We start from the raw sequence: 24,447 nt of genomic DNA, 5'->3' as shown, positions 1-24,447 counted from the left end.
ATATATATATATAGAGAGAGAGAGAGAGAGAGATGTATATATATATATATATATATATATGTTTTGTAGTCATAGACTCATTCATGCTTTGTATTATCGTAAAAAAAAACATTTTATTTTTGAGAAACAAATTATTATTGTTTATTGCTATTAAAATCTATTTTTGAACAGAGTAGGCTATTAATAATAAACATGTTGTAAACATACTTAGACTCGTAGCATTCATCATGTTACAATGTACTCTCATATTACTTTTATTGTTTTATAAAAAGCATGAAATTTAAATATAATGAATTGCCCATCATATTCAAAATGTTTTACTGGATTTCAAACATTTTAGTCAGGAATTATAGTTTGGGGAAAACCCAACTATGATTTTGTAGTCATATAGCCATCCTGAACATCATGTATGATTTTATAGTATAGAGGATATGATTCTGCAGTCATAAACTCAAGCATGCTTTGTACTATAAAAGGATGTACTTCGTAATATAAAAAAAGGATATTTTATATCTGATAGCTAATTGTTATCGTTTAGCACACTATTCAAATATATTTGTGAACAGATTATTAATAATAAACATGGTCTAAACATTCTTAGATGCGTAGCATGCATCGTGTTGTAATTTGGGAACAACCCATCTAGTAATGTGTTCAAGTTTGTCACAATAACAGTTAACTAATGCAAAACATAAACATTACTTACTCATTAGATCGATCAGCAGCCTTCACTCAGCGCGTCTTCTTCCAGAAACTAACAGTATATCAGCGTTGAACAGTCTCCGTGTTTGTTGTTGGGCGTCTCCAAGCGCGCGCGTCACGTGGTTATTTACATGTGAACGCGAGGGGGCGGGATCTCATTAGAAATAATGAGTTAGACGGGACAGACTGAACATCGTGTTGGTTTCATACGGATTACTTCATCACAGAATATTTGTTTTCGATATGACTTACTTCATTTGACAGTAGACACTTCAAGCTTTCTATAGAGATAACTCTCATGTCTGTGTGTTGAGTATTCGCTGAGTTACACTTCATTTTAGTGACGCATTTCTGAAAACAGATCACGGAGACGGAGAAGACAGAGAGCGCACCCTGTTTGTTTTCTTTATTCTTCAAAAGCACAAAGTTTAGTTGTTATTATGAGTGTATACAAATAAAAGAAGACCCCTTACAGATTCGAATGGTGTATTGCTCTTATCTGAACGATCAAAAATGGCAGAGTAATTCAAGCTCATTTCTGCCTTATCAGGAAAATCTGCCCCAAAACGCGTATTGGCGTTTGTCGGGCTCAGAGGGTTAATGATTTTTAGTGTTTTTGATTATCATTTATCCTACGGATATGGATTCTCAAATGCCGAAACTCATTTATTCGAGAAATCAACTGCTTGCACTGAAAACAAAGTCCCATGCCGGTGTGATTCCCCATTTTCCTGACGAGGTGAGGAAGCCGTATCGTGGCTGCAGAGCTGGTGCTAAGCTAAAGGCTAAACAGCTAAGGAACAAGTGGCGATACAAGCTTTCGGTACATTCTGTGATCAAGGGGAATGTGAACTGGCTGCATTGGTGAAAAATGTCAAGATCTACAGAGAGTGCCGTTTATAGTGCTTGTGTAACCGGTGTAGTTTGCGTTGTGTTTTTTAGATGGAATAACCACACGGACATCAGCTGACAGTTCGACTTTTACTCTGATAAGACATAAAAGTATGTATATGTAGCCCTCTCGCTCTCTGCGTGCTTGCTGGCCTCTAGCACCGCCACTGCTTCTCTGCGTTGTGTTGTGTGTGTTCGTGGGTGGTGGTAGAGAGGAGACGCGGACACAGAGGGGTTCGGGATCGTGGCTTGACCGTTTATTCCACAGCACGGCATCTATAGTGTTGATAACATGAACTCACTTAAGGTTGATCTAGTAAAATACATTTCAATGCACATTTAATTCAATAACAATCTCTCGCTGCTTATATAATCATGCATAGCTTTGCATCAGCCACCTTGTATTAATCACACTCCAAAGAGAGAACAAAAAAAAAACATTTTAACTCTCCATATTACTCTGCATTTAGGTCTTTAGCAGTTTAGAACACAAAATATCTCAATAGATAGAACTTTAGAGCGATAACAACAAAGATAATTTAAATTGAAACTTCCACTACTATTAACACATCTTACCTATAGTGTTGATAACATGAACTGAAGAAAAGATGGCGCACTACACGCCTATCAACACTACAGTACATCAAAAGGCTCAAACAGTGCTAAAAGTACTTGAAACTGGCCTAACACAACAGTGTCATAGCGACATCTTGTGGTCAACCCAAAACACTGCCCTACATATATATGGTGTGAATTCACCCTTTTCCGTTTCTGTAACATGAATATAAAGTGCAATGTAATTAGCATGTGTTTCAAGTTCACATCAGACAGAAAAGTGATCAAACTTGATGGAAATATGAAAATAATCAAATATATAGGTAAAATAATGTCACAGACATGATTAAATGACAAATTCAAGTACAAAAGTAGTTCAAAAGAAAAAGATGAAATTAGATTAATCAGAGCTCATTAGAAACCCACCTCTCCCATGCAGAGACAATGCAGAAAGGGAAGAGGCAGGAAATTAGGTTCAACATTGCATTCAGAAATTTAAAGGGGAAGATGCACACACACAGACAGGCCTATCAGGTACAATATTTTTTGTGTAACTCTAAATTCACATGAAAATAATACTTTCTGTACCTGTTACATTTCTGTGAAAGGTGGCTCACGACTAGCATACCGAATGCTAACGAGGAGCTTCCCAGCTTCAGCACAGTCAGGGCGGATAGAGACACTAAAGCTCGCGGGAAGCACAGAGGAGGAGAACTTGTTATATACGTGAACACAAGGTGAGCATGAGTGTATCAAAATATCCGGCTGCTACAGAGACACTGAAATTCTGGCCATAAGTTTGCTTACCTATTACAATCCAGTTACTGGAAATGTTGGTAAGTTTTTTTTTTTTTTGAATAAAATTTAAACTTAAAGAGTTTCAGATCACATGAGCCAATATTTTATTCACAACAGAACAGAGAACATAACAAATGTTTAAACAGAGAAATGTTACACCTTTATCCACTGAATGAGCTCCTTTCAAATGCAATGAATGCTACAGGTCATCTAGCAACTAATTAAGTTAATTGACATCAGGTATGTAACATGATTAGCTATAAAAAGGATGTCATAGAGAGGCAGAGTCTGTGTCATGATGCATGCAAGATTTGTTTTCATTTAATCCCCATTCTTTGAATGCGCTGTGGAGAGATTCTGCTGAATTATCTACCGTATGACTTTCTGGTGTGAACTCAGTCTGCAAGATCCCAGTTTTTGAGGATTAAATGTACAGTCAGACTCATAAACGGAGTCATATTAATGCTGGAACCCATATCAGTCACGGCGGGAAAGAAATCAAGGTCGTGTAGTTCCGTGATCATTTTCTCCTTCGTTTCATTGAATAGTTGAGGAATGACAGTGTTTGAAAAGTATTTTTTGCTTGGAACTGTACTGTTTATCAATCGACTGAAGCATTTCTATGAAAGTAGGTTTCTCTACAGTGCAGAGTGGCGTGTTCTCAACTACCAAAAATGTTGCCACATTTCTCGTTAATGTCTTCCATTTATCACTTTCTCTTTTGTATTTGGTCATTTTTGAGAAGGCGATATCTAGCTGACTAGCTAGGCGTTTGCGTTCAGAAGACATGAGTTGAGTGTTCGCAGCTGCGTTATATGACCGGAGATGACTCTGGAGATTCGAAGTGTTTGCCCTTTTAACACTTAACACTTGGGGCAGTCATGGCCTAATGGATAGAGTTGGACTTGTAACCCAAAAGGTCGTGGGTTTCTAGTCTCAGGTCCGGCAGGGATTGTAGGGGGGGTGGGGGTGAATAACCAGTGCTCTCTCCACCTTCAATACCACGACTGAGGTGAGACCCTTGAGCAAGGCACCGATCCCCCAACTGCTCCCCGGGCGCCGCAGCAATGGCTGCCCACTGCTCCGGGTGTATGTACACTTGGATGGGTTAAATGCAGAGCACAAATTCCGAGTATGGGTCACCATACTTGGCCACACACCACTTCCCTTTTCCCCTTATTTTTTTGCCTCTCAAATGGATCAATACATGGTATTTTGCCTCAGCTTATTAGTCAGTGTCCTGTGGTGGAAGTTTCATTCAGGGGTGTCAAAAGCCCTTGCTTATTAGACACCAGGTCTATGGTGTCTATGATCACGGAGAGTTTCCCTACACATATTAAGGACCGTCTGCAGCCATGTAGTTGGCTACAGTTAAAGGCTGCTAATGGATTGGAAAATCTTGTGGTTATTTGGAGCTAGAGGTTGAGGTTTTGGGTAGAGTTCTCCCTAAGATGGGAATACTAATCATGAGAGAAACCAAAGATTTCTTGAAAAAGCAACAAAAGCTCTCAATTCCAGGCCTTCTTGGTATGAATATTCTTAATTGTTTTTTCTGTGTTGAGTGTGTTTTACCTGCTAATATTCTCATCTCAAAATGTCTTTTGCCTGTGGACCAAGGTGTAGTTCATATGGTCAGCTTACTTCCTCTAAAGTCAAAAATCTGGGTGTTATATTAGACAGCAACTTATCTTTTGAAAATCATATTTCAAATACAGCATTCTGCCATCTTAGAAACATTGCTAAACTATGAAACATGCTACCTGTTTCTGATGCAGAAAAGCTAGTTCATGCATTCATGACCTCTAGACTGGACTATTGTAATGCACTGCTAGCTGGTTGTCCTGCATCTTCTATAAAGGAGCTACAGGAAGTCCAAAATGCAGTGACTAGAGTCCTTACCAGGTCAGGAAAATGTGATCATATTACCCCAATTTTACAGTCTCTGCACTGGCTACGTATTCAGTTCTGTATCAGTTACAAAATATTATTACTTGCTTAAAAGTCCCTAAATGGTTTTGCTCCTGCATACCTAACTAGTCTATCACGCTACAATCGGGATTTACATCCCGTGGTAACTAGGAATTTCACAAGCTTCAGTCTGGATCCAGAAAACATGAGAAGATATGATACCAACCCCTCAGGGGATCTCAGAAGATGCCAAACCTCAAACAACATAACTACCACATTTTGCCTTAAGCTTGATTGGAACATATAATCATTGCTGTCAATGGTGTTAATTATCTGTTTGATTACATCATTAACTGATTTTTACCTTACATTTCTGCCATATCTACATCAATCAGAATATGTCATCAACTTGACAGTCACCACTGATAAGCTACTACTAAATATATTGTAGAAAATTAAATTTTATGAAAAGCTGCTTTGCAACGATTTGTATTGTGAAAAGCGCTATACAAATAAACTTGAAATGAATTGATCTGGTATTACTATCAGAAACTGATTTGGATATACACAAAATATTACATTATGAACCCCTGTTACTTTGCTCTATACTGTATTGAAATTCAAAGCTTATCATGCATCATCTTGGAAATAAAGCTTCATGTCTAAGTCAGTACCGTACGTTGTCAGTTATTTCTCTGAATGATGCTGTTACGGGGTTGACGAAACGTGACGTGTGGATCCATTCGCAAGGCTTTATTAGAAAACATGGTCAAATTCAGGCAGGGTCAGTACACAGCAAACAGGTATGGCAAGGGCGAAACACAAGAGCAATCCTAGAGCAAGCGTGGGTCGACGATCGGCAAACAGTATCCAAACAGGGCAAGACAGAGAGAATAATCCAGGAACACGGGCAGGAATCAAAACACAGGAAAACTAGGTAAACTGGGAATGCTTTGAAAGATAGCTGGGCTAATCAATACTCGGCGATGAGCCAGAGGAGGTCCCAAGCTTAAATAGTGTGTGTGTGTGATTGTGATGGTACTCAGGTGTGGGCGTGATCAGTGTGAACAGCTGTGAGTGATTAGTGAGTGCAATGGATGGTGGGAAATTGAGTTCAATGTGCTGTGTAGTGTGAAAGTCCATGTGGTGCGCGGGTGACCTCTGGTGGTGAGTAAACGGAAGTGCATGGCCAGGATTCGTAACAGATGCATGTATGTCCTGATTGAATTAATTAATTTAACCAACATTTAAATAATGAACTGCTTCAAAATGCAGGCTGTTAACGAAATCATTGTAGAAACATTTTCAGTAAGACTACTGTAAGTATAAAAATTATATAATTATATAAACAGTGAATAACTGTACAAGCCACATACAAAGCATAAATCTTTATTCAGATTTTATGAGCACTTTGTCATTTGTAATACACATTGAGGATCTCGTCCATCTGATGTTTGCTACTATTATGAATATGATACTTAACGTTTTAATATGCAGGGGAAATTTCCAACATTAAACAACTAAATTTACATGCAGGACGTTTGCATTTTACATTGATAATTCAGATATAAAAACGCTGACTAGTTAGCTGATGTTTTTTCATTAAAATCGTTCGATTTCCTATTAATTCACTAGAATGTATGGGAATACTAGGAAATAGCAAAATGTTGGCACAGTGGCTTCACTCTTATAACGTCATGAGCAATCCAGTTCTCTATTATAGATCAGTGGTGTAAACTTATAATAATGTATTACAACGGTCAAGTGGACTTAACAGACACACACATCACAGTATTAAAGGCCTCAAGACACACCATATTTTCTCTAATATACCGCTTTACCTCAAACATCTTGTTTTCATAATCCTTGGAAACAAACTCAAAATCAGAAATAAAAATTAATTGCACAGCCCTAAAGTGCAAGAGAAATCTCACATCTGGATTATGAATAACGAAAACACATCAATGACAAATGTATTGATTTTAATCGCATATAGAAATGGTTCACAAGATACAACCAAGACAGCAAGCAGTGTCGGCCTAGATCCGGCCCACATCTGACCCAGAACTGATCACATTAGAGCTTATCAATACTAAGTTTTTTCTAAATTTAGCCATTTAATATCAGGTACAAAGAGAAGCAAAGAAGGATCAATTACAAAGCTACATGACAGTATATCTTGCTTCAAGTCTTTCTTAAAAGTGTTAGTCTCTTCTTCAGCTCCCTGACCAAGAACGGTTTGTAAAAACAAACACACGTGTTAGTGACACATATGCATTATAAGACAATTGAACAGCATGAGACTCATAAGGAAGCTCAATGATATATAAAATGAAAAGCAAGAATACATTTTTTTTTGACAACGTTCTTTGGGGAGGAACTCCATCTTTGAGTTGATCTGAATCTCTCAGTTGAATCTGCTGCTTATGAAGGTGAAGATATCTCCCAGAAATCTAGGAAAGCTTCTGGACCAGACGGTATTTCACCTGCCTGTCTAAAAGTCTGTGCTAACCAATTGGCCCCCATCTTTACACAAATCTTCAACAGATCTCTGGAGCTGTGTGAAGTTCCCCGCTGCTTCAAACGCTCCACCATCATTCCCGTCCCCAAAAAGCCCAAAATCACTGGACTTAATGACTACAGACCTGTCGCACTCACGTCTGTGGTCATGAAGTCACTTGAGAGACTGGTCCTGGCCTACCTGAAGGACATCACTAGACCCTTGCTGGATCCTCTTCAGTTTGCCTATAGAGCAAACAGGTCTGTGGATGACGCTGTCAATATGGGACTGCATTACATCCTGCAACACCTCGACAAACCTGGGAATTATGCAAAGATCTTATTTGTGGACTTCAGCTCGGCCTTCAATACCATCATACCTGACCTTCTCTCAGACAAACTGAGACAGCTCTCTGTGCCCTCCTCCATCTGTCAGTGGATCACCAGCTTCCTGACAGACAGGCAGCAGCTAGTGAGGCTGGGCAAACTCACATCCAGGACTCTCACCATCAGCACTGGCGCCCCTCAGGGTTGCGTTCTCTCCCCACTGCTCTTCTCCCTCTACACGAATGACTGCACATCAAAGGACCCCTCTGTCAAGCTCCTGAAGTTTGCGGACGACACTACAGTCATAGGCCTCATTAAGGACGGTGACGAGTCTGCTTACAGACAGGAAGTTGAGCAGCTGGCTGTCTGGTGCAGCCTTAACAACCTGGAGCTGAACACGCTCAAAACTGTGGAGATGATAGTGGACTTCAGGAGAAACCCCCCTGCTCTCCCCCCACTCACCATCATGAACAGCACTGTGACTTCTGTAGAGTCATTCAGATTCCTGGGCACCACCATCTCCCAGGACCTGAAGTGGGACAATCACATTGACTCTATTGCGAAAAAGGCCCAGCAGAGGCTGTATTTCCTCCGCCAGCTAAGGAAGTTCAACCTGCCTCAGGAGCTGCTGAAACAGTTCTACTCTGCAATCATCGAGTCTGTCCTATGTTCTTCTATAACTGTTTGGTTTGGTTCAGCTACCAAAACAGACATCAGAAGACTACAACGGACAGTTAGGACTGCTGAGAGAATTATCGGTGCCCCTCTGCCCAGCCTCCAAGAACTTTACACCTCTAGAGTGAGGAAAAGGGCTAAGAAAGTCACTCTGGACCCCTCACACCCAGCTCACTCTCTCTTTGTACTGTTGCCCTCTGGCCGGCGCTACAGATCACTGAGCACCAGAACAGCCAGACACAAGAACAGTTTTTTCCCCAAGGCCGTATCCCACCTGAACAACACATAACACACCCCGGTACTGTACATCTGTAAATAACCCATCAAACCTTCATCTGTACATAGGACACATGCACATTCACAGTTCTGTCTATGGTCATGTCTCTTTTCTGTATATTTTTATTTTTATTACTATTGTTATCCTTAATTATTGTATATTCTCTTCATTAGTGTTCTTTATCACCTTAATTATATGTTGTCTGCACTATGTTTGTACTTTCTGTACTGGGGGCTCCTGACACCAAGACGAGTTCCTTGTGTGTGCAGGCACACTTGGCAATAAAGCTCTTTCTGATTCTGATTCTGAAGATGAACTTTATTCACTGTGAAAATATTAGATAATGTTTCTTTGTCATGTCACTTGTAATGACAGATTTATCCAGATTATATATTTTATTGCTTGATGCATTATTGTGTCACATTTGGTGATGACGCGAATCAGATCTGAAATTGCTGGATCTGTAGATGATCTACAAACCCGATTCCAAAAAAGTTGGGACACTGTACAAATTGTGAATAAAAACAGAATGCAATGATGTGGAAGTTTCAAATTTCAATATTTTATTCAGAATACAACATAGATGACATATCAAATGTTTAAACTGTTGTCCCATTCTTGTCTAATACAGGCTTCTAGTTGCTCAACTGTCTTAGGTCTTCTTTGTCGCATCTTCCTCTTTATGATGCGCCAAATGTTTTCTATGGGTGAAAGATCTGGACTGCAGGCTGGCCATTTCAGTACCCGGATCCTCCTTCTACGCAGCCACGATGTTGTAATTGATGCAGTATGTGGTCTGGCATTGTCATGTTGGAAAATGCAAGGTCTTCCCTGAAAGAGACAATGTCTGGATGGGAGCATATGTTGTTCTAGAACTTGGATATACCTTTCAGCATTGATGGTGCCTTTCCAGATGTGTAAGCTGCCCATGCCACACGCACTCATGCAACCCCATACCATCAGAGATGCAGGCTTCTGAACTGAGCGCTGATAACAACTTGGGTTGTCCTTGTCCTCTTTAGTCCAGATGACATGGCGTCCCAGTTTTCCAAAAAGAACTTCAAATTTTGAATCGTCTGACCACAGAACAGTTTTCCACTATGCCACAGTCCATTTTAAATAAGCCTTGGCCCAGAGAAAACGCCTGCGCTTCTGGATCATGTTTAGATATGGCTTCTTTTTTGACCTATAGAGTTTTAGCCGGCAACGGCGAATGGCACGGTGGATTGTGTTCACCGACAATGTTTTCTGGAAGTATTCCTGAGCCCATGTTGTCATTTCCATTACAGTAGCATTCCTGTATGTGATGCAGTGCCGTGTAAGGGCCCGAAGATCACGGGCATCCAGTATGGTTTTCCGGCCTTGACCCTTACGCACAGAGATTGTTCCAGAATCTTTGGATGATATTATGCACTGTAGATGATGATAACTTCAAACTCTTTGCAATTTTTCTCTGAGAAATTCCTTTCTGATATTGCTCCACTATTTTTCGCCGCAGCATTGGGGGAATTGGTGATCCTCTTGCCATCTTGACTTCTGAGAGACACTGCCACTCTGAGAGGCTCTTTTTATACCCAATCATGCTGCCAATTGACCTAATAAGTTGCAAATTGGTCCTCCAGCTGTTCCTTATATGTACATTTAACTTTTCCGGCCTCTTATTGCTACCTGTCCCAACTTTTTTGGAATGTGTAGCTCTCATGAAATCCAAAATGAGCCAATATTTGGCATGACATTTCAAAATGTCTCACTTTCAACATTTGATATGTTATCTATATTCTATTGTGAATAAAATATAAGTTTATGAGATTTGTAAATTATTGCATTCATTTTTTATTCGTAATTTGTACAATGTCCCAACTTTTTTGGAATCGGGTTTGTACTTACTGTGATAGTTTATTGTATGTCTGTGTAGAGCAGATGAATGATTGAAAAGGCTTCCACATGCAGTGCAGTGATACGGTTTCTCTCCAGTGTGAATCCTCTCATGCTGTTTTAAATGGCTCTTTTCACACTTTAAAGCAGATGTACTCTCTCACACCAGTGTGTCTTTTCTGATGTACTTTTAAATAATGTAAACATGCAAAACTCTTTCCACACAAATGACATGAATGTGGCTTCTCCTTTGTATGAACTCTCAGGTGTTTCTTCAGGACTGAAGCTCTCAAAAATGTTTTCCCGCATTGATCACATGTGTGCAGTTTCTCTCTAGAGTGGATGTTCATGTGTTTCTTAAGACTTGATGAGTGTGTGAAACTCTTCCCGCACTGATCACAAGTGAATGGTTTCTCTCCAGTATGAACTCTCATATGTTCTGTAAAATGTCCTTTTCGTGTGAAACTGCTCCCGCACTGATCACATGTGTACGGTTTCTCTCCAGTGTGGATCCTCTCGTGTATTTTCACAGTTGTTGACTGACTGAATCGCTTGTCACAGTGAAAACACTTGTATGGTTTCTCTCCAGTGTGAATCCTCTCGTGTATTTTCACAGTTGTTGACTGACTGAATCTCTTGTCACAGTGGGAACACTTGAACGGTTTCTCTCCAGTATGAACTCTCATGTGAACATTAAGCTTATATTTGCATGTCAAACTCTTTCCACACTGAGTGCAGGTTAAAGATTTCTTGGCTCCTGTTTTCCTTAAAATTATCTGTTTACTTTGACAGCATCTCAAAGGGTTTTCTCCAGTTTTTAAGTGATTTTTCCCCTCAAATTCTTCTTTGTCCTCATTTTCTTCAATCAACTCTGAAATAAAGCAATAACAGTTAATTTGTCAGTAACTCATAAAAATGTGGAAATTGAACCCTGAAGTTACAGTGGAAAATAGACAATTTCTATACACAATTTTTATAATTTTGATGCATCTAGTACATTTTACAGCAGGTAAAATAAGTATTGTCAAAATGTTTCTCAGTAAATATATTTCTAAAGATGCTGTTGACATGCAATTTTCACCAGATGTTGGTACCAACCTAAATAATCCATAAATATAAAGACAACAAAACAAATAAGTTCAGAAATTAAGTTATGTGCAATAAAATGGAATGACACAGGGAAAAGGTATTGAACACAAGAAGAAAGGGAGGTATAAAAAAGCATGGAAAGCCAAGACACCAGCTGAAATCTATCAGTAATTAGTAATAATATTATCTGGTTCAGTCCAAACTGATGGCCTATAAAAAGGTGTCTCATTACCAAGGTGCCATAATACAGAAGTGGAAAGAACATCATTTCACCATATCCTTGCAAGATTTCTGACAGAGGAGTGAAAAGAATGATCAGAAGAGTTGTCCAAGAGCCAAGAAACACTAGTGGAGAGCTTCAGAAAGACCTGGAATTAGCAATTACAATTGTGTCAAAGAAAACAATAAGCAATGCACTCAACTGCCATGGCCTGTGTGCACGCTCACCACGCAAGGCCCTATTGCTAAAGAAAAAGCATGCTGAAGCTTGTTTAAAGTTTGCTGCACAACATTCACAAACCTGTAAAGTACTGAGAGATTATAGTCTGGTCAGATGAGACCAAAATTGAACTCTTTGGATGTCATAATACACAGCATGTTTGGATGTCAAATGGCCCTGCACATCACCCCAAAAACATGGTGTAGCACAGGCAAACTTCAAATAATTGAAGGAAGGATGAATGGAAAAATGTACTGAGACATTCTTGATAAAAATCTGCTGCCGTCTACCAGGATGATGAAGATAAAACGAGGGTGGACATTTCAGCAAGACAATGATCCCAAACACACAGCCAAGGAAACTCTCATTGGTTTCAAAGAAAGAAATTAAAGCTGCTAGAATGGTCAGCCAATCACCTGACGTGAATCAAATAGAAAATCTATGGAAAGAACTACAGATCAGAATTCAAAGAAGAGGCCACAGAACCGTCAAGATTTGAAGACTGTTTGTGTGGAAGAATGGGCCAAAAATCACACCTGAGCAATGTATGCAGTTAGTTTCTCCACACAGGAGGCATCTTGAAGCTGTCAACAACAAAGGCTTTTACACAAAGTATTAAATACATTTCATTAAGCGTGTTCAATACTTTTTCCCTATGTAATTGCATTTTATTACACTTAACTTAGTTTCTGAACTTATTTGTTTGTTTGTTTTCTTTGTATGTATGGATTACTTGGCCCGTTGTTCGTATGTCGCTTATTACATCCGAGATCAAATGACACATCCAAGATGATATCATTGCGCTAATCATGATCTGGCTAATTTGGTTCTTCAAACGCACCTGTTGTTGATGATTAGTATGGCTGGATTGAGTTATCTGAGATAATTGCATGTTCATGGGTTGGTTTGAAAGCGGCTATGTATCGATACTCGAAACCACGATCAGCAATTCAGCGATTGGCTGACGGCAAGACATCAACATAATGACATCATATAATTAAAAAAGACACCTGATGAAAAACTTGACAAATTTCTGAACGTTTATAAGGAAACAGCCAAGTGAACAAACCTATGTAAATGCTATAATAGATCAATGAAATGTGCACTATTTTAATTTTATTTTTTACATGATTCCCAATTATTTATATTCACGATTCCTAATATTTGTACAAACTTTACATTTTTATTTCAATGTAGTAATTAGTAATTGATTTAGTTTTTTTTATCTTTGAAACAGATTTGTTACGTGACAGCATTAATTAAAGTTTCTTGAGGGTCAAGATAATGTTATGTGTATCTCATACGCTCCATCAAGCCACCGATTCAAATTAATGCACGATGCACGAGTTTAGTAGACTGAATTTAGCATTTGAGGCATAGATGATGATATTCAAAGAAGAATCAGTCAAGCAATCCAGGTGTCTGACATGAACCTTTTGTCTTTATGCACCTCCTGAACAGGGTCATTGTCCCAAGTTCAGCTATGATAATGTGAAGTATGGGCGAGTAACTTCTAACTTGAAAGATATCCCAACGTCTCCTGGTCTCTGCTTTGATGAAGGAAAAGTTTCCAACATCGATCACATGAAAGTAATCAGAAAAAAAACAGAAATTTTAAAATACACTATTTAGTGTTACCATAAACAGAGACATGGTTTGAAAAACTGACAAATTCAGATTTAAGTAGCTTTATTGGCATAGCAAATAAAGGTTTTACAAAGTGTAGTGCTCTGATACCATAGTGTTGAGCATTGTCACATAACATCATTTTAATTATAAAGTTTAACATCAGTGGTGTAAGCAGATTATGACATTTCAATGTAAAGCAAAACCAAACCAAATAATGTTAACACCAGCTCGTAATTCAGTATGAACACATGGGAGTCTAGCCTAAAGGAACACGACTTATAAACCAACATGTTTTAATTAAGTTGGTATTTATTTAATTATTTATTTGTACTGTATGTGTACGTTAAAAGTATGGAGAACATTCCCAAACTAAATGAAGATAAATGTCTCAGCTTATGATGTGTTTATTTGAACCAATCAGATAAGAGTAAATGTGTCAGCAAGAGCCGCATTTGATTGGCTACAAAGAGAAGGTGGCCCCGCCCTCTCCCTCACGCTTGCAAACTCTGTTCAAATTCAAATTCAAATTTTATTTGTCACATACATATACATACATAGTACGACATGTAGTGAAATGTATTGTCCGACTGTCCAACAAATTGTCCAACAAAATTAAGAAAAGAAAAAAAAAAAAAGTGAGAGAATCTGCCAAAACTGTGGAAAGAAAAGAAAAGAAAGACGGAGCTGTACATATCGGATTATTTCAGGAACTTTTTGCCCTACATACACAAGTCATTTAGACATTGGACAGTCAGTTTTTTACACATACAGATTGGTTTTACGCAGTCAATCCGTTTAGCAGTTCTTTAAACTGTTGTTCTCGCTTACAAATCACTGTTCACAGGCTTGCAGTGCTTTTGACCGTATTTTGGCGAAAAAACCATGCCAAAAGTGTAAGCGCGGAAAAATGGAAGTCATAAGTAGAGATCGACCGATATATCGATTTACAGATATTTTTCCCGATATTTAAGCTTTTTACCATAATCGGATATCTGTTTTGTAATATCGGATTTTCCGATAAACACCGCCATCTTGTGGACGTTTTGAGAATTGCACGCAGGATCGCCATTACAGCGCATCTGAGGGGAGACGAGACAACAGCGTGCACAGGTAAAGTATTGCTTGCTTTGCTGTAATTAGTAAAATTTTATTTAACATAACAGCCATTAATGCACAAATTAGATGTGATACATATGCTTGATGTGTAGTTTATGCAGCTTGGCTCTAAGAAATAGACGAGTCACGTAAAATAATCTGTCAAGTCCTGTCCCAATAAAGACGTAACTTTGCATGAATTAAATAATACAGCCATGAATGAGCGCAAGTTGGAAGTAAAAGCGCTGAATTAAATTCTCTCTCTGTTGTATATTTGCTCATCATTAGTCTCGTGAAGCCGCTTCATATTGATGCTCACTCAGCGGTTGATGCTCAGGAAATGCTCCAGCACGGCCACCGCATGTAACTTTTAACAAGATTCACTTGATTAAAACACCGTAATTATATAAACATTTACTATATAACCATCAATTCGCTAATAAACATCCTAGTAAACACAACTCTATGGAAAATTAATTATTTATTATCTCCGTGAGCGATCGCAGTTTACTTCTGTGTAAATGCATAGATAAACAGCGTTTTGACAGCAGGTATTTCATAATCTAGAATGACAAAACATTATTAATAATTCTGATATAACATACCAGTTGAGAAATGCAATAAAATACGATGTTTTGTTTGTTATATTCCAATATTCCAGAGAATATTATTCAGTTATTTAACATTATCCAGCAAATTATTCTTCACTCTTTTAAAACAGCTATTAAACAGCTTATAAATCAACTAAAACTAGTTTAAAATGAAGTATTACATTTATGCAAAGTTGATGTGACTCTTGTCTTTAATTTAATTTCTCCAATTGAAAACATTAGACATTATACATTTATTTTGCTTATTGTTAACATTAGTGTTGCTGCTGATGCTTTTTATAAATAATTATTTTTTGTAATATGAAAATTAAAATTAACATGAAAGACTACTAATTTTCAACACTTTTTTTTTTAAAGATGACTGAAAGGAGGAAAAACCAAAGTGAAGTGTGGACTTACTTCACTCAGCCATTGCCAGGGCTGGCAGTTTGCAAAGAATGCCAAATGAATGTGAGCATGGGATCAAAATCTAAAAAAACAAAAAATACCTCCAACCTGTGGACCCACCTAAAGATACATCACTCAACTATCTTTGAAGAGGCAAAGAAAAAAAGAGATGCTGAAGAGGAAAATACGTCAAGCCACATTCAAGCTTCTCTTCCTATGATGTTTGATAAGCAGACAAAGTGGAAGACATCTGATGTCCGCTCAAAAAAACTAGACAGGCTGATTACAGAAATGATTGCTACAGACAATCAGCCTTTCAACTTTGTTGAAAATAAAGGCTTTCAGAGACTCTTGGCTACTGCAGAACCAAGATATACTCTAAAGAGTGAGAAGTTCTACAGAACAGAGGTGTTCCCCAGTATTCATAACAGTATAATCGAGAAGGTTAAAGCACTGCTAAAACCTGATAAAGCAGGTTATAACTTGGCTTTTACCACAGACTGCTGGTCCGGTACAACTGAATCCCTCATGAGTCTCACATGCCATTTCATTGATGATCAATGGATTCGCAGACAAGTAATTCTAAACACAAAAGCAATGACTGGATCACACACTGGGGAGTACATTAGTGAGATGTTCTTGGGAATGCTGGAAGAATGGGAAATTGACAAAGACAGAGTGGTTCTTGTTCTCAGGGACAGTGGTGCTAACATTGTCAAAGGTATGAGAGTTGCTGAACTGCCTGACATGAGCTGCAGTGCCCACATATTACAGCTTGTTGTCAATGATGGCCTCAACTCACAAAGAGCTGTTCAAAATATTCTGTCAGTGCTGAGAAGCTGTGCTACCCATTTTAATCATTCATTACTAGCCAAACAGCGTTTAGCAGTGATCCAGCAGGACCTTGGGCTACCTGCACATTCCATCATTCAGGCTGTGCCAACCCGATGGAATTCCACCTTGCACATGCTGGTCAGGATGCTAGAGCAAAAAAGGGCTTTGAACATATATGCCAGTGAGCATGGTGGGTTCACTAGTCTGAGTGCTGAGCAGTGGAATATTGTCAGTAATCTTATTGACACCCTTTCTCCAGTGGAAGAGGTCACTCTTGAGATGAGCCACTATGAAAGTTCAGCGTCATGCATCATCCCATCTGTCAAAGTTCTGAAGATGTTGCTCAGCAGCCAAGGTCCCTCCTCTCATGGGATTAAAACAATGAGACAGGAGATGCTGGAGAGTCTCACCAGACGGTTTGCAAAAGTGGAGGAGGTGAAATGTGCAGTCCTTGCCTGTCTTCTGGATCCAAGATACAAGGCACATGCCTTTTCATCTGACACCACACTGTCAAATGCAAAAGAGTGGCTTAAGGAGGAGACCGAGAGCTTAGAGCAAGACAATGCACAAACCACACAATGTAAAGAAACACAGTTAGATGATTCTAGCACCCTTTCAAAAAGGTCCCGGACAGAAGAAAACCAGAAGAAACTGATTGATGAGATGTATGACACTATGCTTGGTGCTACTTCTGAAGTTGCTGTGTCTAACCTTGAAGGAGAGCTTCAGCAGTACCTTCTGGAACCAGTGGTTGATAGAAGGATGGGCAAGCCACTTGAATGGTGGAAACAAAATGAGAAAAGGTTCCCCATTCTTGCTCCTCTGTCAAGAAAATTTCTTTGCCCCCCACCTTCTTCGGTGCCCAGTGAGAGAGTCTTCAGTGAAGTCGGAGCCATTTATGAAAACAAACGAAGCAGGCTTACGGGGCAGAATGCTGAAAGACTCTGTTTTCTACACTACAACTTAGTTCTGCTCAACTGGGAGTATTAAGCTAAATTAAAATAGCAATGCTCTTTTTTTCGGGTGGTTTGGATTGTTTTATTTATTTATTTTTTAAATGGTGAGAATTACTTTTGTGTGCTTTTTTTTTTTTACCCGTTTGTTTTTTTTTACCTCATCAAAGATTTTATTTTTAAACAAAAACTGTTTAGTAACAGTGCACTTTTTTATTTTTTGCACTCTCAGACCCCTCTATTTATTGGTGTATAAATAAGATTTGTTTTCTATGCAAGGAGGGAGTGATTGTTATAAATAAAATGGTTTGTTCAGTTCAATGGTGTTGTAATCATTGTGTCAAAAACAGAAGTATAACAGGAAATAAATATCGGTTCTGCATATTGGTTATCGGGCACATGAACAAATAAATTATCGGTATCGGTATCGGGTCTAAAAAATCGATATCGGTCGATCACTAGTCATAAGAATGCAAATCATATTTATTTTGTGCTAGCATGAAGCTGCAGTTTCACAATACATGAATTACACTTACAAGTAACAGTAAAATGCTGCAAAATGCTCTTGCGCATGCAAATTTAATTTAGGCTTACAGTCTTATGTACACTTTCACAAATCTTACCCTGCGCATGCAAATCTTTATGGCATCAAATTACCTTCATAAATTTTATGGATCAGTAGGGTGCTCTCATAATAAAGTAGCAGTGGTTGGGAAATATTTTAAGTATCAATTATGCAATCTAATCCTGTTTATATGAAATAAGCCTGAGTAGGTTTAAGCTTACGGACCTGTTGCTATGACAGCAAATCTAGAATGAGCTTCGATGAACCAAACAATCCAAGATGATGCCAAATCGTCAACCATCAACTCCAGCTAACTGAGTTAGCAACGTATGAAGAACAGGCCCCTGGTGAAAATGTCATGTCAACAGCACCTTTAGAAATATATTTACTGAGAAAAATAGTGACGTGTTCAATACTTTAGATCACATTTATTTGAATTAATTATAGCATTTATTTCAATTAATTATCGATCGAGAGAGAGAGAGAGAGAGAGAGAGAGAGAGAGAGAGAGAGAGAGAGAGAGATGCAACTGTGTGTCTCTCTACAAACAGTCAAGCTGTGTTTAGTTACTTCAAAAAAAGTTTACCACCTCGTTGCTGAAGAATATAATGTAGTGATCTAGTATCTCTAGGCTATTTTATTAATAACAGTTGCGAGGCAGTGTTGACAACAAGTTTGTGTGTGTGCGCAGCGCAATCTGCGATCTCCGACCTCTCTCTCTCTCTCTCTCCCTCCCTCGCTCCCTCGCTCTCTCTCTCTCTCTCTCTCTCTGGGTGATGTGTGTTGGTTAGTGTGAATCAATTAAAGCAGCTCATTAATATGGAACAGTGACTAAACTGAGTTGGAACTACTTGTGCATTACACTATTTTACTGCATATCTGCCAGCCAATCAGAATCCAGTATTCAGACAGACCATAGAATAATGAAGAATAAAGAGCAACCTGTTAGTTGTTGAGTATCTTCAGTGTGTTTGATTCTGCAGGGTTCTGGATCTCTCATCTTCTCTCTGTCCTCTTTAATAAACTCAGTCTTTACAGATTTATTCCTGATGATCTGATGCTCGTCTTCACTTGTGAACTGATGGGAATATTCCAGCTGAATTTCTGTGTGGAAGAAGCAGATTTGCCAAAATCAACAAGAAATCAAAGAGGCACTGTAAATCATATCACTATATTAAAAGAGTATCGACACAAAAGTAAGAGTGTAGAGCCCTTAGTTTAAAATGCTCATTCAGTAACACCTGCACTCACATAAGTGCTAATTCACACATTCTATGCATTTCTGCTGTCTGTCTTTCTAAATAACAGTAAGAATGAAAAAGCATAGACACAGAAATCTGATGATATTATTATTAACAACTACAGGTAAATAACTACACTAGAGCACCTAGTATCCTCGTGAGGCCAGGGTGGGGGGGTGTTGTGAATTTATTAGGCTAGTTTTTCATGTCATGGGTGGGTGAAAGAAAGGATGAAACACATTTGTCACATTTGTCTCGAATTGCACTCACGGAAAGCACTCAAGAAACAGTATCTCTTCTGCGGCTCAGTACGCATTCAAGTAGTTTTCTTAGTCTCAAGCAAGAGACTGTATGACATTCACGTTACATGATTGAACTGACTTTTACGTACAGTGCACCGCATTAAAAGAAATGATCATTCATGTTTTCATAAACGCTGGCCAAATTCAAAGACGAAACTAAAATTAAAACATCTTTGAGAGCAAGGGGGCCCTACGCAGCTTACGTATTCTGCATATAGGGAGGATCAGCTTTGAGAGAGGGGAATGAGATCGGCAAAGGACCGCGAGTCAGGATTCGAACACAGGTCACTGGAGGCGCAGTTTCACCCTATGTCACTGCACTAACCACTAGGCCAGGGGTCTCTAAACTCAGTCCTGGAGGGCCACTGTCCTGCAGAGTTTAGCTCAAAGCAGCTTCAAAACACCTGGCTAAAAGTTCTAACTGGTTTTGGAGCTAAACTCTGAAGGACAGTGGCCCTTCAGGACTGAGTTTGGTGACCCCTGCACTAGGCTATCAATGCAGACAAGAGTTCCTGTTCACATTCCACACACATCAAAATGGCTGTGATGCATGTGGAGACTCAGTTCATGTGTACCTGGTCTATTTATGCATTTTCTGGTCGCATAGCTATCCAATCATAAAAAATGATTTCCACATTCCAGATGAAAGTGGACTAAATGCATCTGGTTGTTGAAGTCACATAGTCATACAAATATTGGGACATCGACACAATTCTAACATTTTTGGCTCTATACACCACCACAATGGATTTCAAATGAAACTAACAAGATGTGCTTTAACTGCAGACTGTCAGCTTTAATTTGAGGCTATTTACATCCAAATCAGGTGAACGGTGTAACTGATGAAAATTAAGTTTTGCATCATAGAAATATATTTTAATGTATAGTAAAATAGAAAAACATTATTTTAAATTGTAATGTTTCACAATATATATATATATATATATATACACTTTTTTTTTCTATATTTTTGATCAAATAGGCTAAACCCAGGCTTGATGAGCATAAGATACTTCTTTCAAAAACATTTCAAATAATAATGTTTCCAAACTTTTGTCCTGTATAAGTAAACAAACTAAATTTAAAATTAGATGTTGTATAAATAAAAAGGTTAGGAATCATATTTGTTTCAAGTGCTTTTTATTAATTAGTAATTGGGGGGGGGGGGGGGGGGGGGGGGGGCTCTTAATATATCTAGAACCGGCCCTGGCCTACACTCCAGGTCAAATAAAAGCCATAATTAGGATAATCATATGACATTCTTCAGAAATACCATTAATTTCTGTAGAGCTGTACTGTGAATAAGAATCAGATGAGCTTTGAGAAAGAAACCAACCTGTTTGTTCCTCAGTATCTTCATGTTTGATGCTGAATACTTCTGCAATCCTAATATCTTCACTTTCCTCTTTAATAAACGCCATCTTTATAATAGTGTGTCACGTGGTTGTTTCTGAGAGTTTGGACAAGATGAGGATAATCAACAGAAGGAAAATAAATCCAAACTAAACGTTACTCATGTGCATGCACTTTGCTAAAAAACATCAAAAATGTTACATTCAGTAATAAAACATTCATTCAAGAGTCATCATTACCAGTATAAAATTGCCAGAACAGTTTGGAACACTTCAAATGCTCAAAACACAAACCTTTCTTCAGACAAATCACAACAAAGCAGGAGTGTGGCACAGCCTTATGATGTCATATCCCCCTCCAAAATAAAAGTCCTGTGCACACACTAAAATCAGAAATGTGCAGACATATTCAAATACAAATAATAAAACATATCAACGATGTTCAGAGTTAAATTCTTGGTGAAATACATATGGATGTTGTGCTAAAAAAAAAAAAAAAAAAATAGAAATTAAAGAGTTTGACCTACATCTGTGAGATTCCATAAATGATCCAAAACTTTATTTACGCTATATATATGATTTTTTAAAGAAACATTCATGGTGAAAGAAAACTGCTATTTTAAAAATTAATTTTTATTATTTGTAATGATAAAAGAGAATGTCATAGTGGAAGTAGTTAAGTACATTCTCATCAGAAGATAATGGAAATTTAAGAGATACTGAGACAAAGAGACAAAGAATTAAGTGCACTTAAAACTGTATTCTACAAATCAATACAAAAATGAAATTTACTAGCTGGAATGAAAAGGGCTTCATCAGTTTGCAGAGTTTGTATGTAAGCTACAAAGGGCTTCTGAATGTTAGAGAATTGTGTATTCGGCCGGTACACAAAGCCATTTTTTGTCAAGTTTCCAATGTTTTTAATGAAATATAGGGTGACTTTAATCCACCAAGAGTGTGATGGGGGTTAGGGAATTTCGCAGTTAAGCAAAATTTGTTGTCTGGCTAGCAATGATCTGAGATGGCGCCGTTGCTCTTCAGTGTTTGTACTGTTTTTGTTTGTTTTTCCTGTTTTTTGTTTCTCAAATATGATCAGTTTTACCAGGGATGACCTGCTGAACATTCGGCAGAACACACCTGTAATGTAATAAAAAGTCATATTAATATGTAATTTAAAGAAATAGTTTAATTTAGCTCAAAGGGAATCATTTATGATTTTATAGGGATTTGAACAGAATCAGTGTTACGCCGATTCACTGAACGAGCCGTATAACAAACTCTGCACTGGATATTACAATCCAAATATAGTGAAAACACTATTTAATAGCACAGTAACAAGATCGGCAGATTAAGACATTAACTTGTGAGCAGAAAACACAAGATACTTCTCTTTTCAAATTAGATTTTATTTATATTAACCTAAGACATAAACTAATCTAACACCTGAACACAAGCATTCACACATTCACACGCTGCAGGAAGAGAGAAAGTGAGGAAAGAATGAGTTTAAGAGAATGGAAATGTGAAATCCCAAGTTTACAGCAATATGTTCAATTGCATAGACCTGAACAACCATCAATCACTTATGTAACCCTCGCTTTGAGTTTCTCAATGAGGCTTAAATTGATATTAACTGCACCTGATTCAGTTAGAACCTGGAGGTGTTACTTGCTTGCTTTGCTAAGGGAATCCCTTTTGTGTCGTCCGTGCAGGAAATGGGGTTCCCCGAAGTGTCTGATTGGTTGAGAGTTCAGTCGTCTTTGAAGTGAGGTCTTGGGCGTTGGCTGAGGATGAGGAGTTGGTCTGGTTGAAGTTTGAAGCGAGTGCAGTCGGAGCTGGATTTTGCGGCAAACTTACATTAGAACACGAAACTCCACGGAAAGAAAAGAAACTAAAGTAAAAGAATAAAAGGATGTAACGAGACTAGGTTGGTTTTCTTTCCATTGCGGTAGCAGCTGGCACGTGGGCCAGAGCACACTCAAAGAGCAGCGTCAAAACGCGGTGGCAAAAGAGAAGAAGAGCATTTTTAAGAAGGAGAGCGTAAGAGATGGTGTCCTGAGTTTTTAAACTCGGCTTCTGGACACATCCCCTCTGGTGTCTTGACCAATTAGATAGGCTATTATCTTAGCTAGGGGTGTTCCTTCCATCATAAATCAGCATGTTATCAGTCACATGGTCTGAATTTTACACACTCTTGCAAAGTATAATTTTGGATGTGATTTCTATAACCAGAATATGATACATTTGACAAAGAATTGATTGGAAGAAACATTTAAAGTAGGCTATGAATTTTCAAACTCATACATACCAAACATGAATATTACCCTTTAAGGCTTAAGCTATTCAATTGGCTAGGGTTTGGACAGATTTATGACATTGTCCTGTTACAGCTTTGAGGCCCCTCTTTGTAGAATCTCAGCTTCTCATGTTTCGATGTTCTGATGGAATCTTAACTTTGTCTGATTCAGTCTCTGATATCTTACACACCACAAAATCTTTTACCGGATTTTTCGGACGTTTTGCTGGACATTGTAGTTGGCGGAGCCGTAGCTCTGGTCAAACGCTACAGGAGGCGCAGGCGGGGGAAGCGAGCCGGCGTGCTCGTGAAGCTTCGTCAGCGCAGATTTCGAACGGCGTTGCCTAGCATCCATCTGGCGAATCTCCGCTCTCTACCCAACAAAACGGATGAACTCCTTCTGGACAAACAAGGATTTTTCTAACTCTGCTGCTCTGTGTTTCACGGAAACCTGTCTAAATGACGACACACCGGACAGCACGTTACATCTGCTTAATTTCACGCTGATCAGAGCAGATCACGACGCGGAATCAACGGGGAAATCGCGCGACGGTGGGACGTGCTTTTACATCAATGAGAGGTGGTGTACAGATGTTAAAGAAGATGTTCAGATCTAGAAACACTCTTCATTAACTGCAAGCCGTTCATTCTCGTGAGTGGAGTCATTCAGATTCCTGGGCACCACCATCTCTCAGGACCTGAAGTGGGATATTCACATTGACTCTATTGTCAGAAAGGCCCAGCAGAGGTTGTACTTTCTTCGCCAGCTGAGGAAGTTCAACCTGCCACAGGACTTACTGAAACAGTTCTACTCTGCCATCATCGAATCCATCCTCTGCACCTCAATAACTGTCTGGTTCAGCTCAGCTACCAAATCTGACCTCAGAAGACTACGGAGGGTAGTCCGGACTGCTGAGTGAATCATTGGTACAACCCTCCCCACTCTCCAAGAACTGTACTTATCCAGAGTGAGCAAAAGGGCTGGTAAAATCACTCTGGACCCCTCACATCCAGCACACTCTCTCTTTGAACTGTTACCGTCTGGTCGACGCTACAGAGCTCTGATCAGCAGAACGACCAGACACAGGAACAGTTTCTTCCCTCAGGCAATCCATCTCATGAACACTCAACAATAAAACGCGGAACA

General features: G+C 38.7%; 1 protein-coding gene across 2 annotated transcripts; it reads right to left on the bottom strand.

Moving 5' to 3' along the window:
* Positions 1–9,173: 9,173 nt before the first annotated feature.
* LOC306852883 (uncharacterized protein) lies at positions 9,174–21,361 on the bottom strand. 2 transcript variants are annotated; one of them, XM_079390003.1, is made up of 4 exons: positions 21,299–21,361; positions 20,989–21,102; positions 19,052–19,213; positions 9,174–11,378 (listed from the first exon to the last, which is right to left on the bottom strand). In XM_079390003.1, the coding sequence occupies exons 2-4, from the start codon at positions 21,071–21,073 to the stop codon at positions 10,642–10,644; spliced, it is 984 nt and encodes a 327-aa protein (XP_079246129.1). In that variant the 5' UTR covers positions 21,074–21,102; positions 21,299–21,361; the 3' UTR covers positions 9,174–10,641. The 2 variants fall into 2 exon arrangements, with proteins under 2 accessions (XP_079246129.1, XP_079246130.1); XM_079390004.1 differs by having other exon boundaries at positions 21,245–21,317.
* Positions 21,362–24,447: the final 3,086 nt, after the last annotated feature.

The sequence above is a fragment of the Barbus barbus genome (genome assembly GCF_936440315.1).
Source record: "Barbus barbus genome assembly, chromosome: 3".
Lineage (NCBI taxonomy): Eukaryota > Metazoa > Chordata > Actinopteri > Cypriniformes > Cyprinidae > Barbus > Barbus barbus.
The sequence above is the reverse complement of the archived record's forward strand: the minus strand, read 5'-3'. Positions and strand labels throughout refer to the sequence as shown.

Excerpts from the sequence above, each read along its gene's own strand:
- LOC306852883 (XM_079390003.1), bottom strand. The coding sequence starts at position 21,073 with ATGGCGTTTATTAAAGAGGAAAGTGAAGATATTAGGATTGCAGAAGTA. Across the intron at positions 19,214-20,988 it reads AGATACTGAGGAACAAACAG|AAATTCAGCTGGAATATTCC; the intron begins GTTGGTTTCTTT and ends TCTTCCACACAG. Across the intron at positions 11,379-19,051 it reads AGATACTCAACAACTAACAG|AGTTGATTGAAGAAAATGAG; the intron begins GTTGCTCTTTAT and ends GCTTTATTTCAG.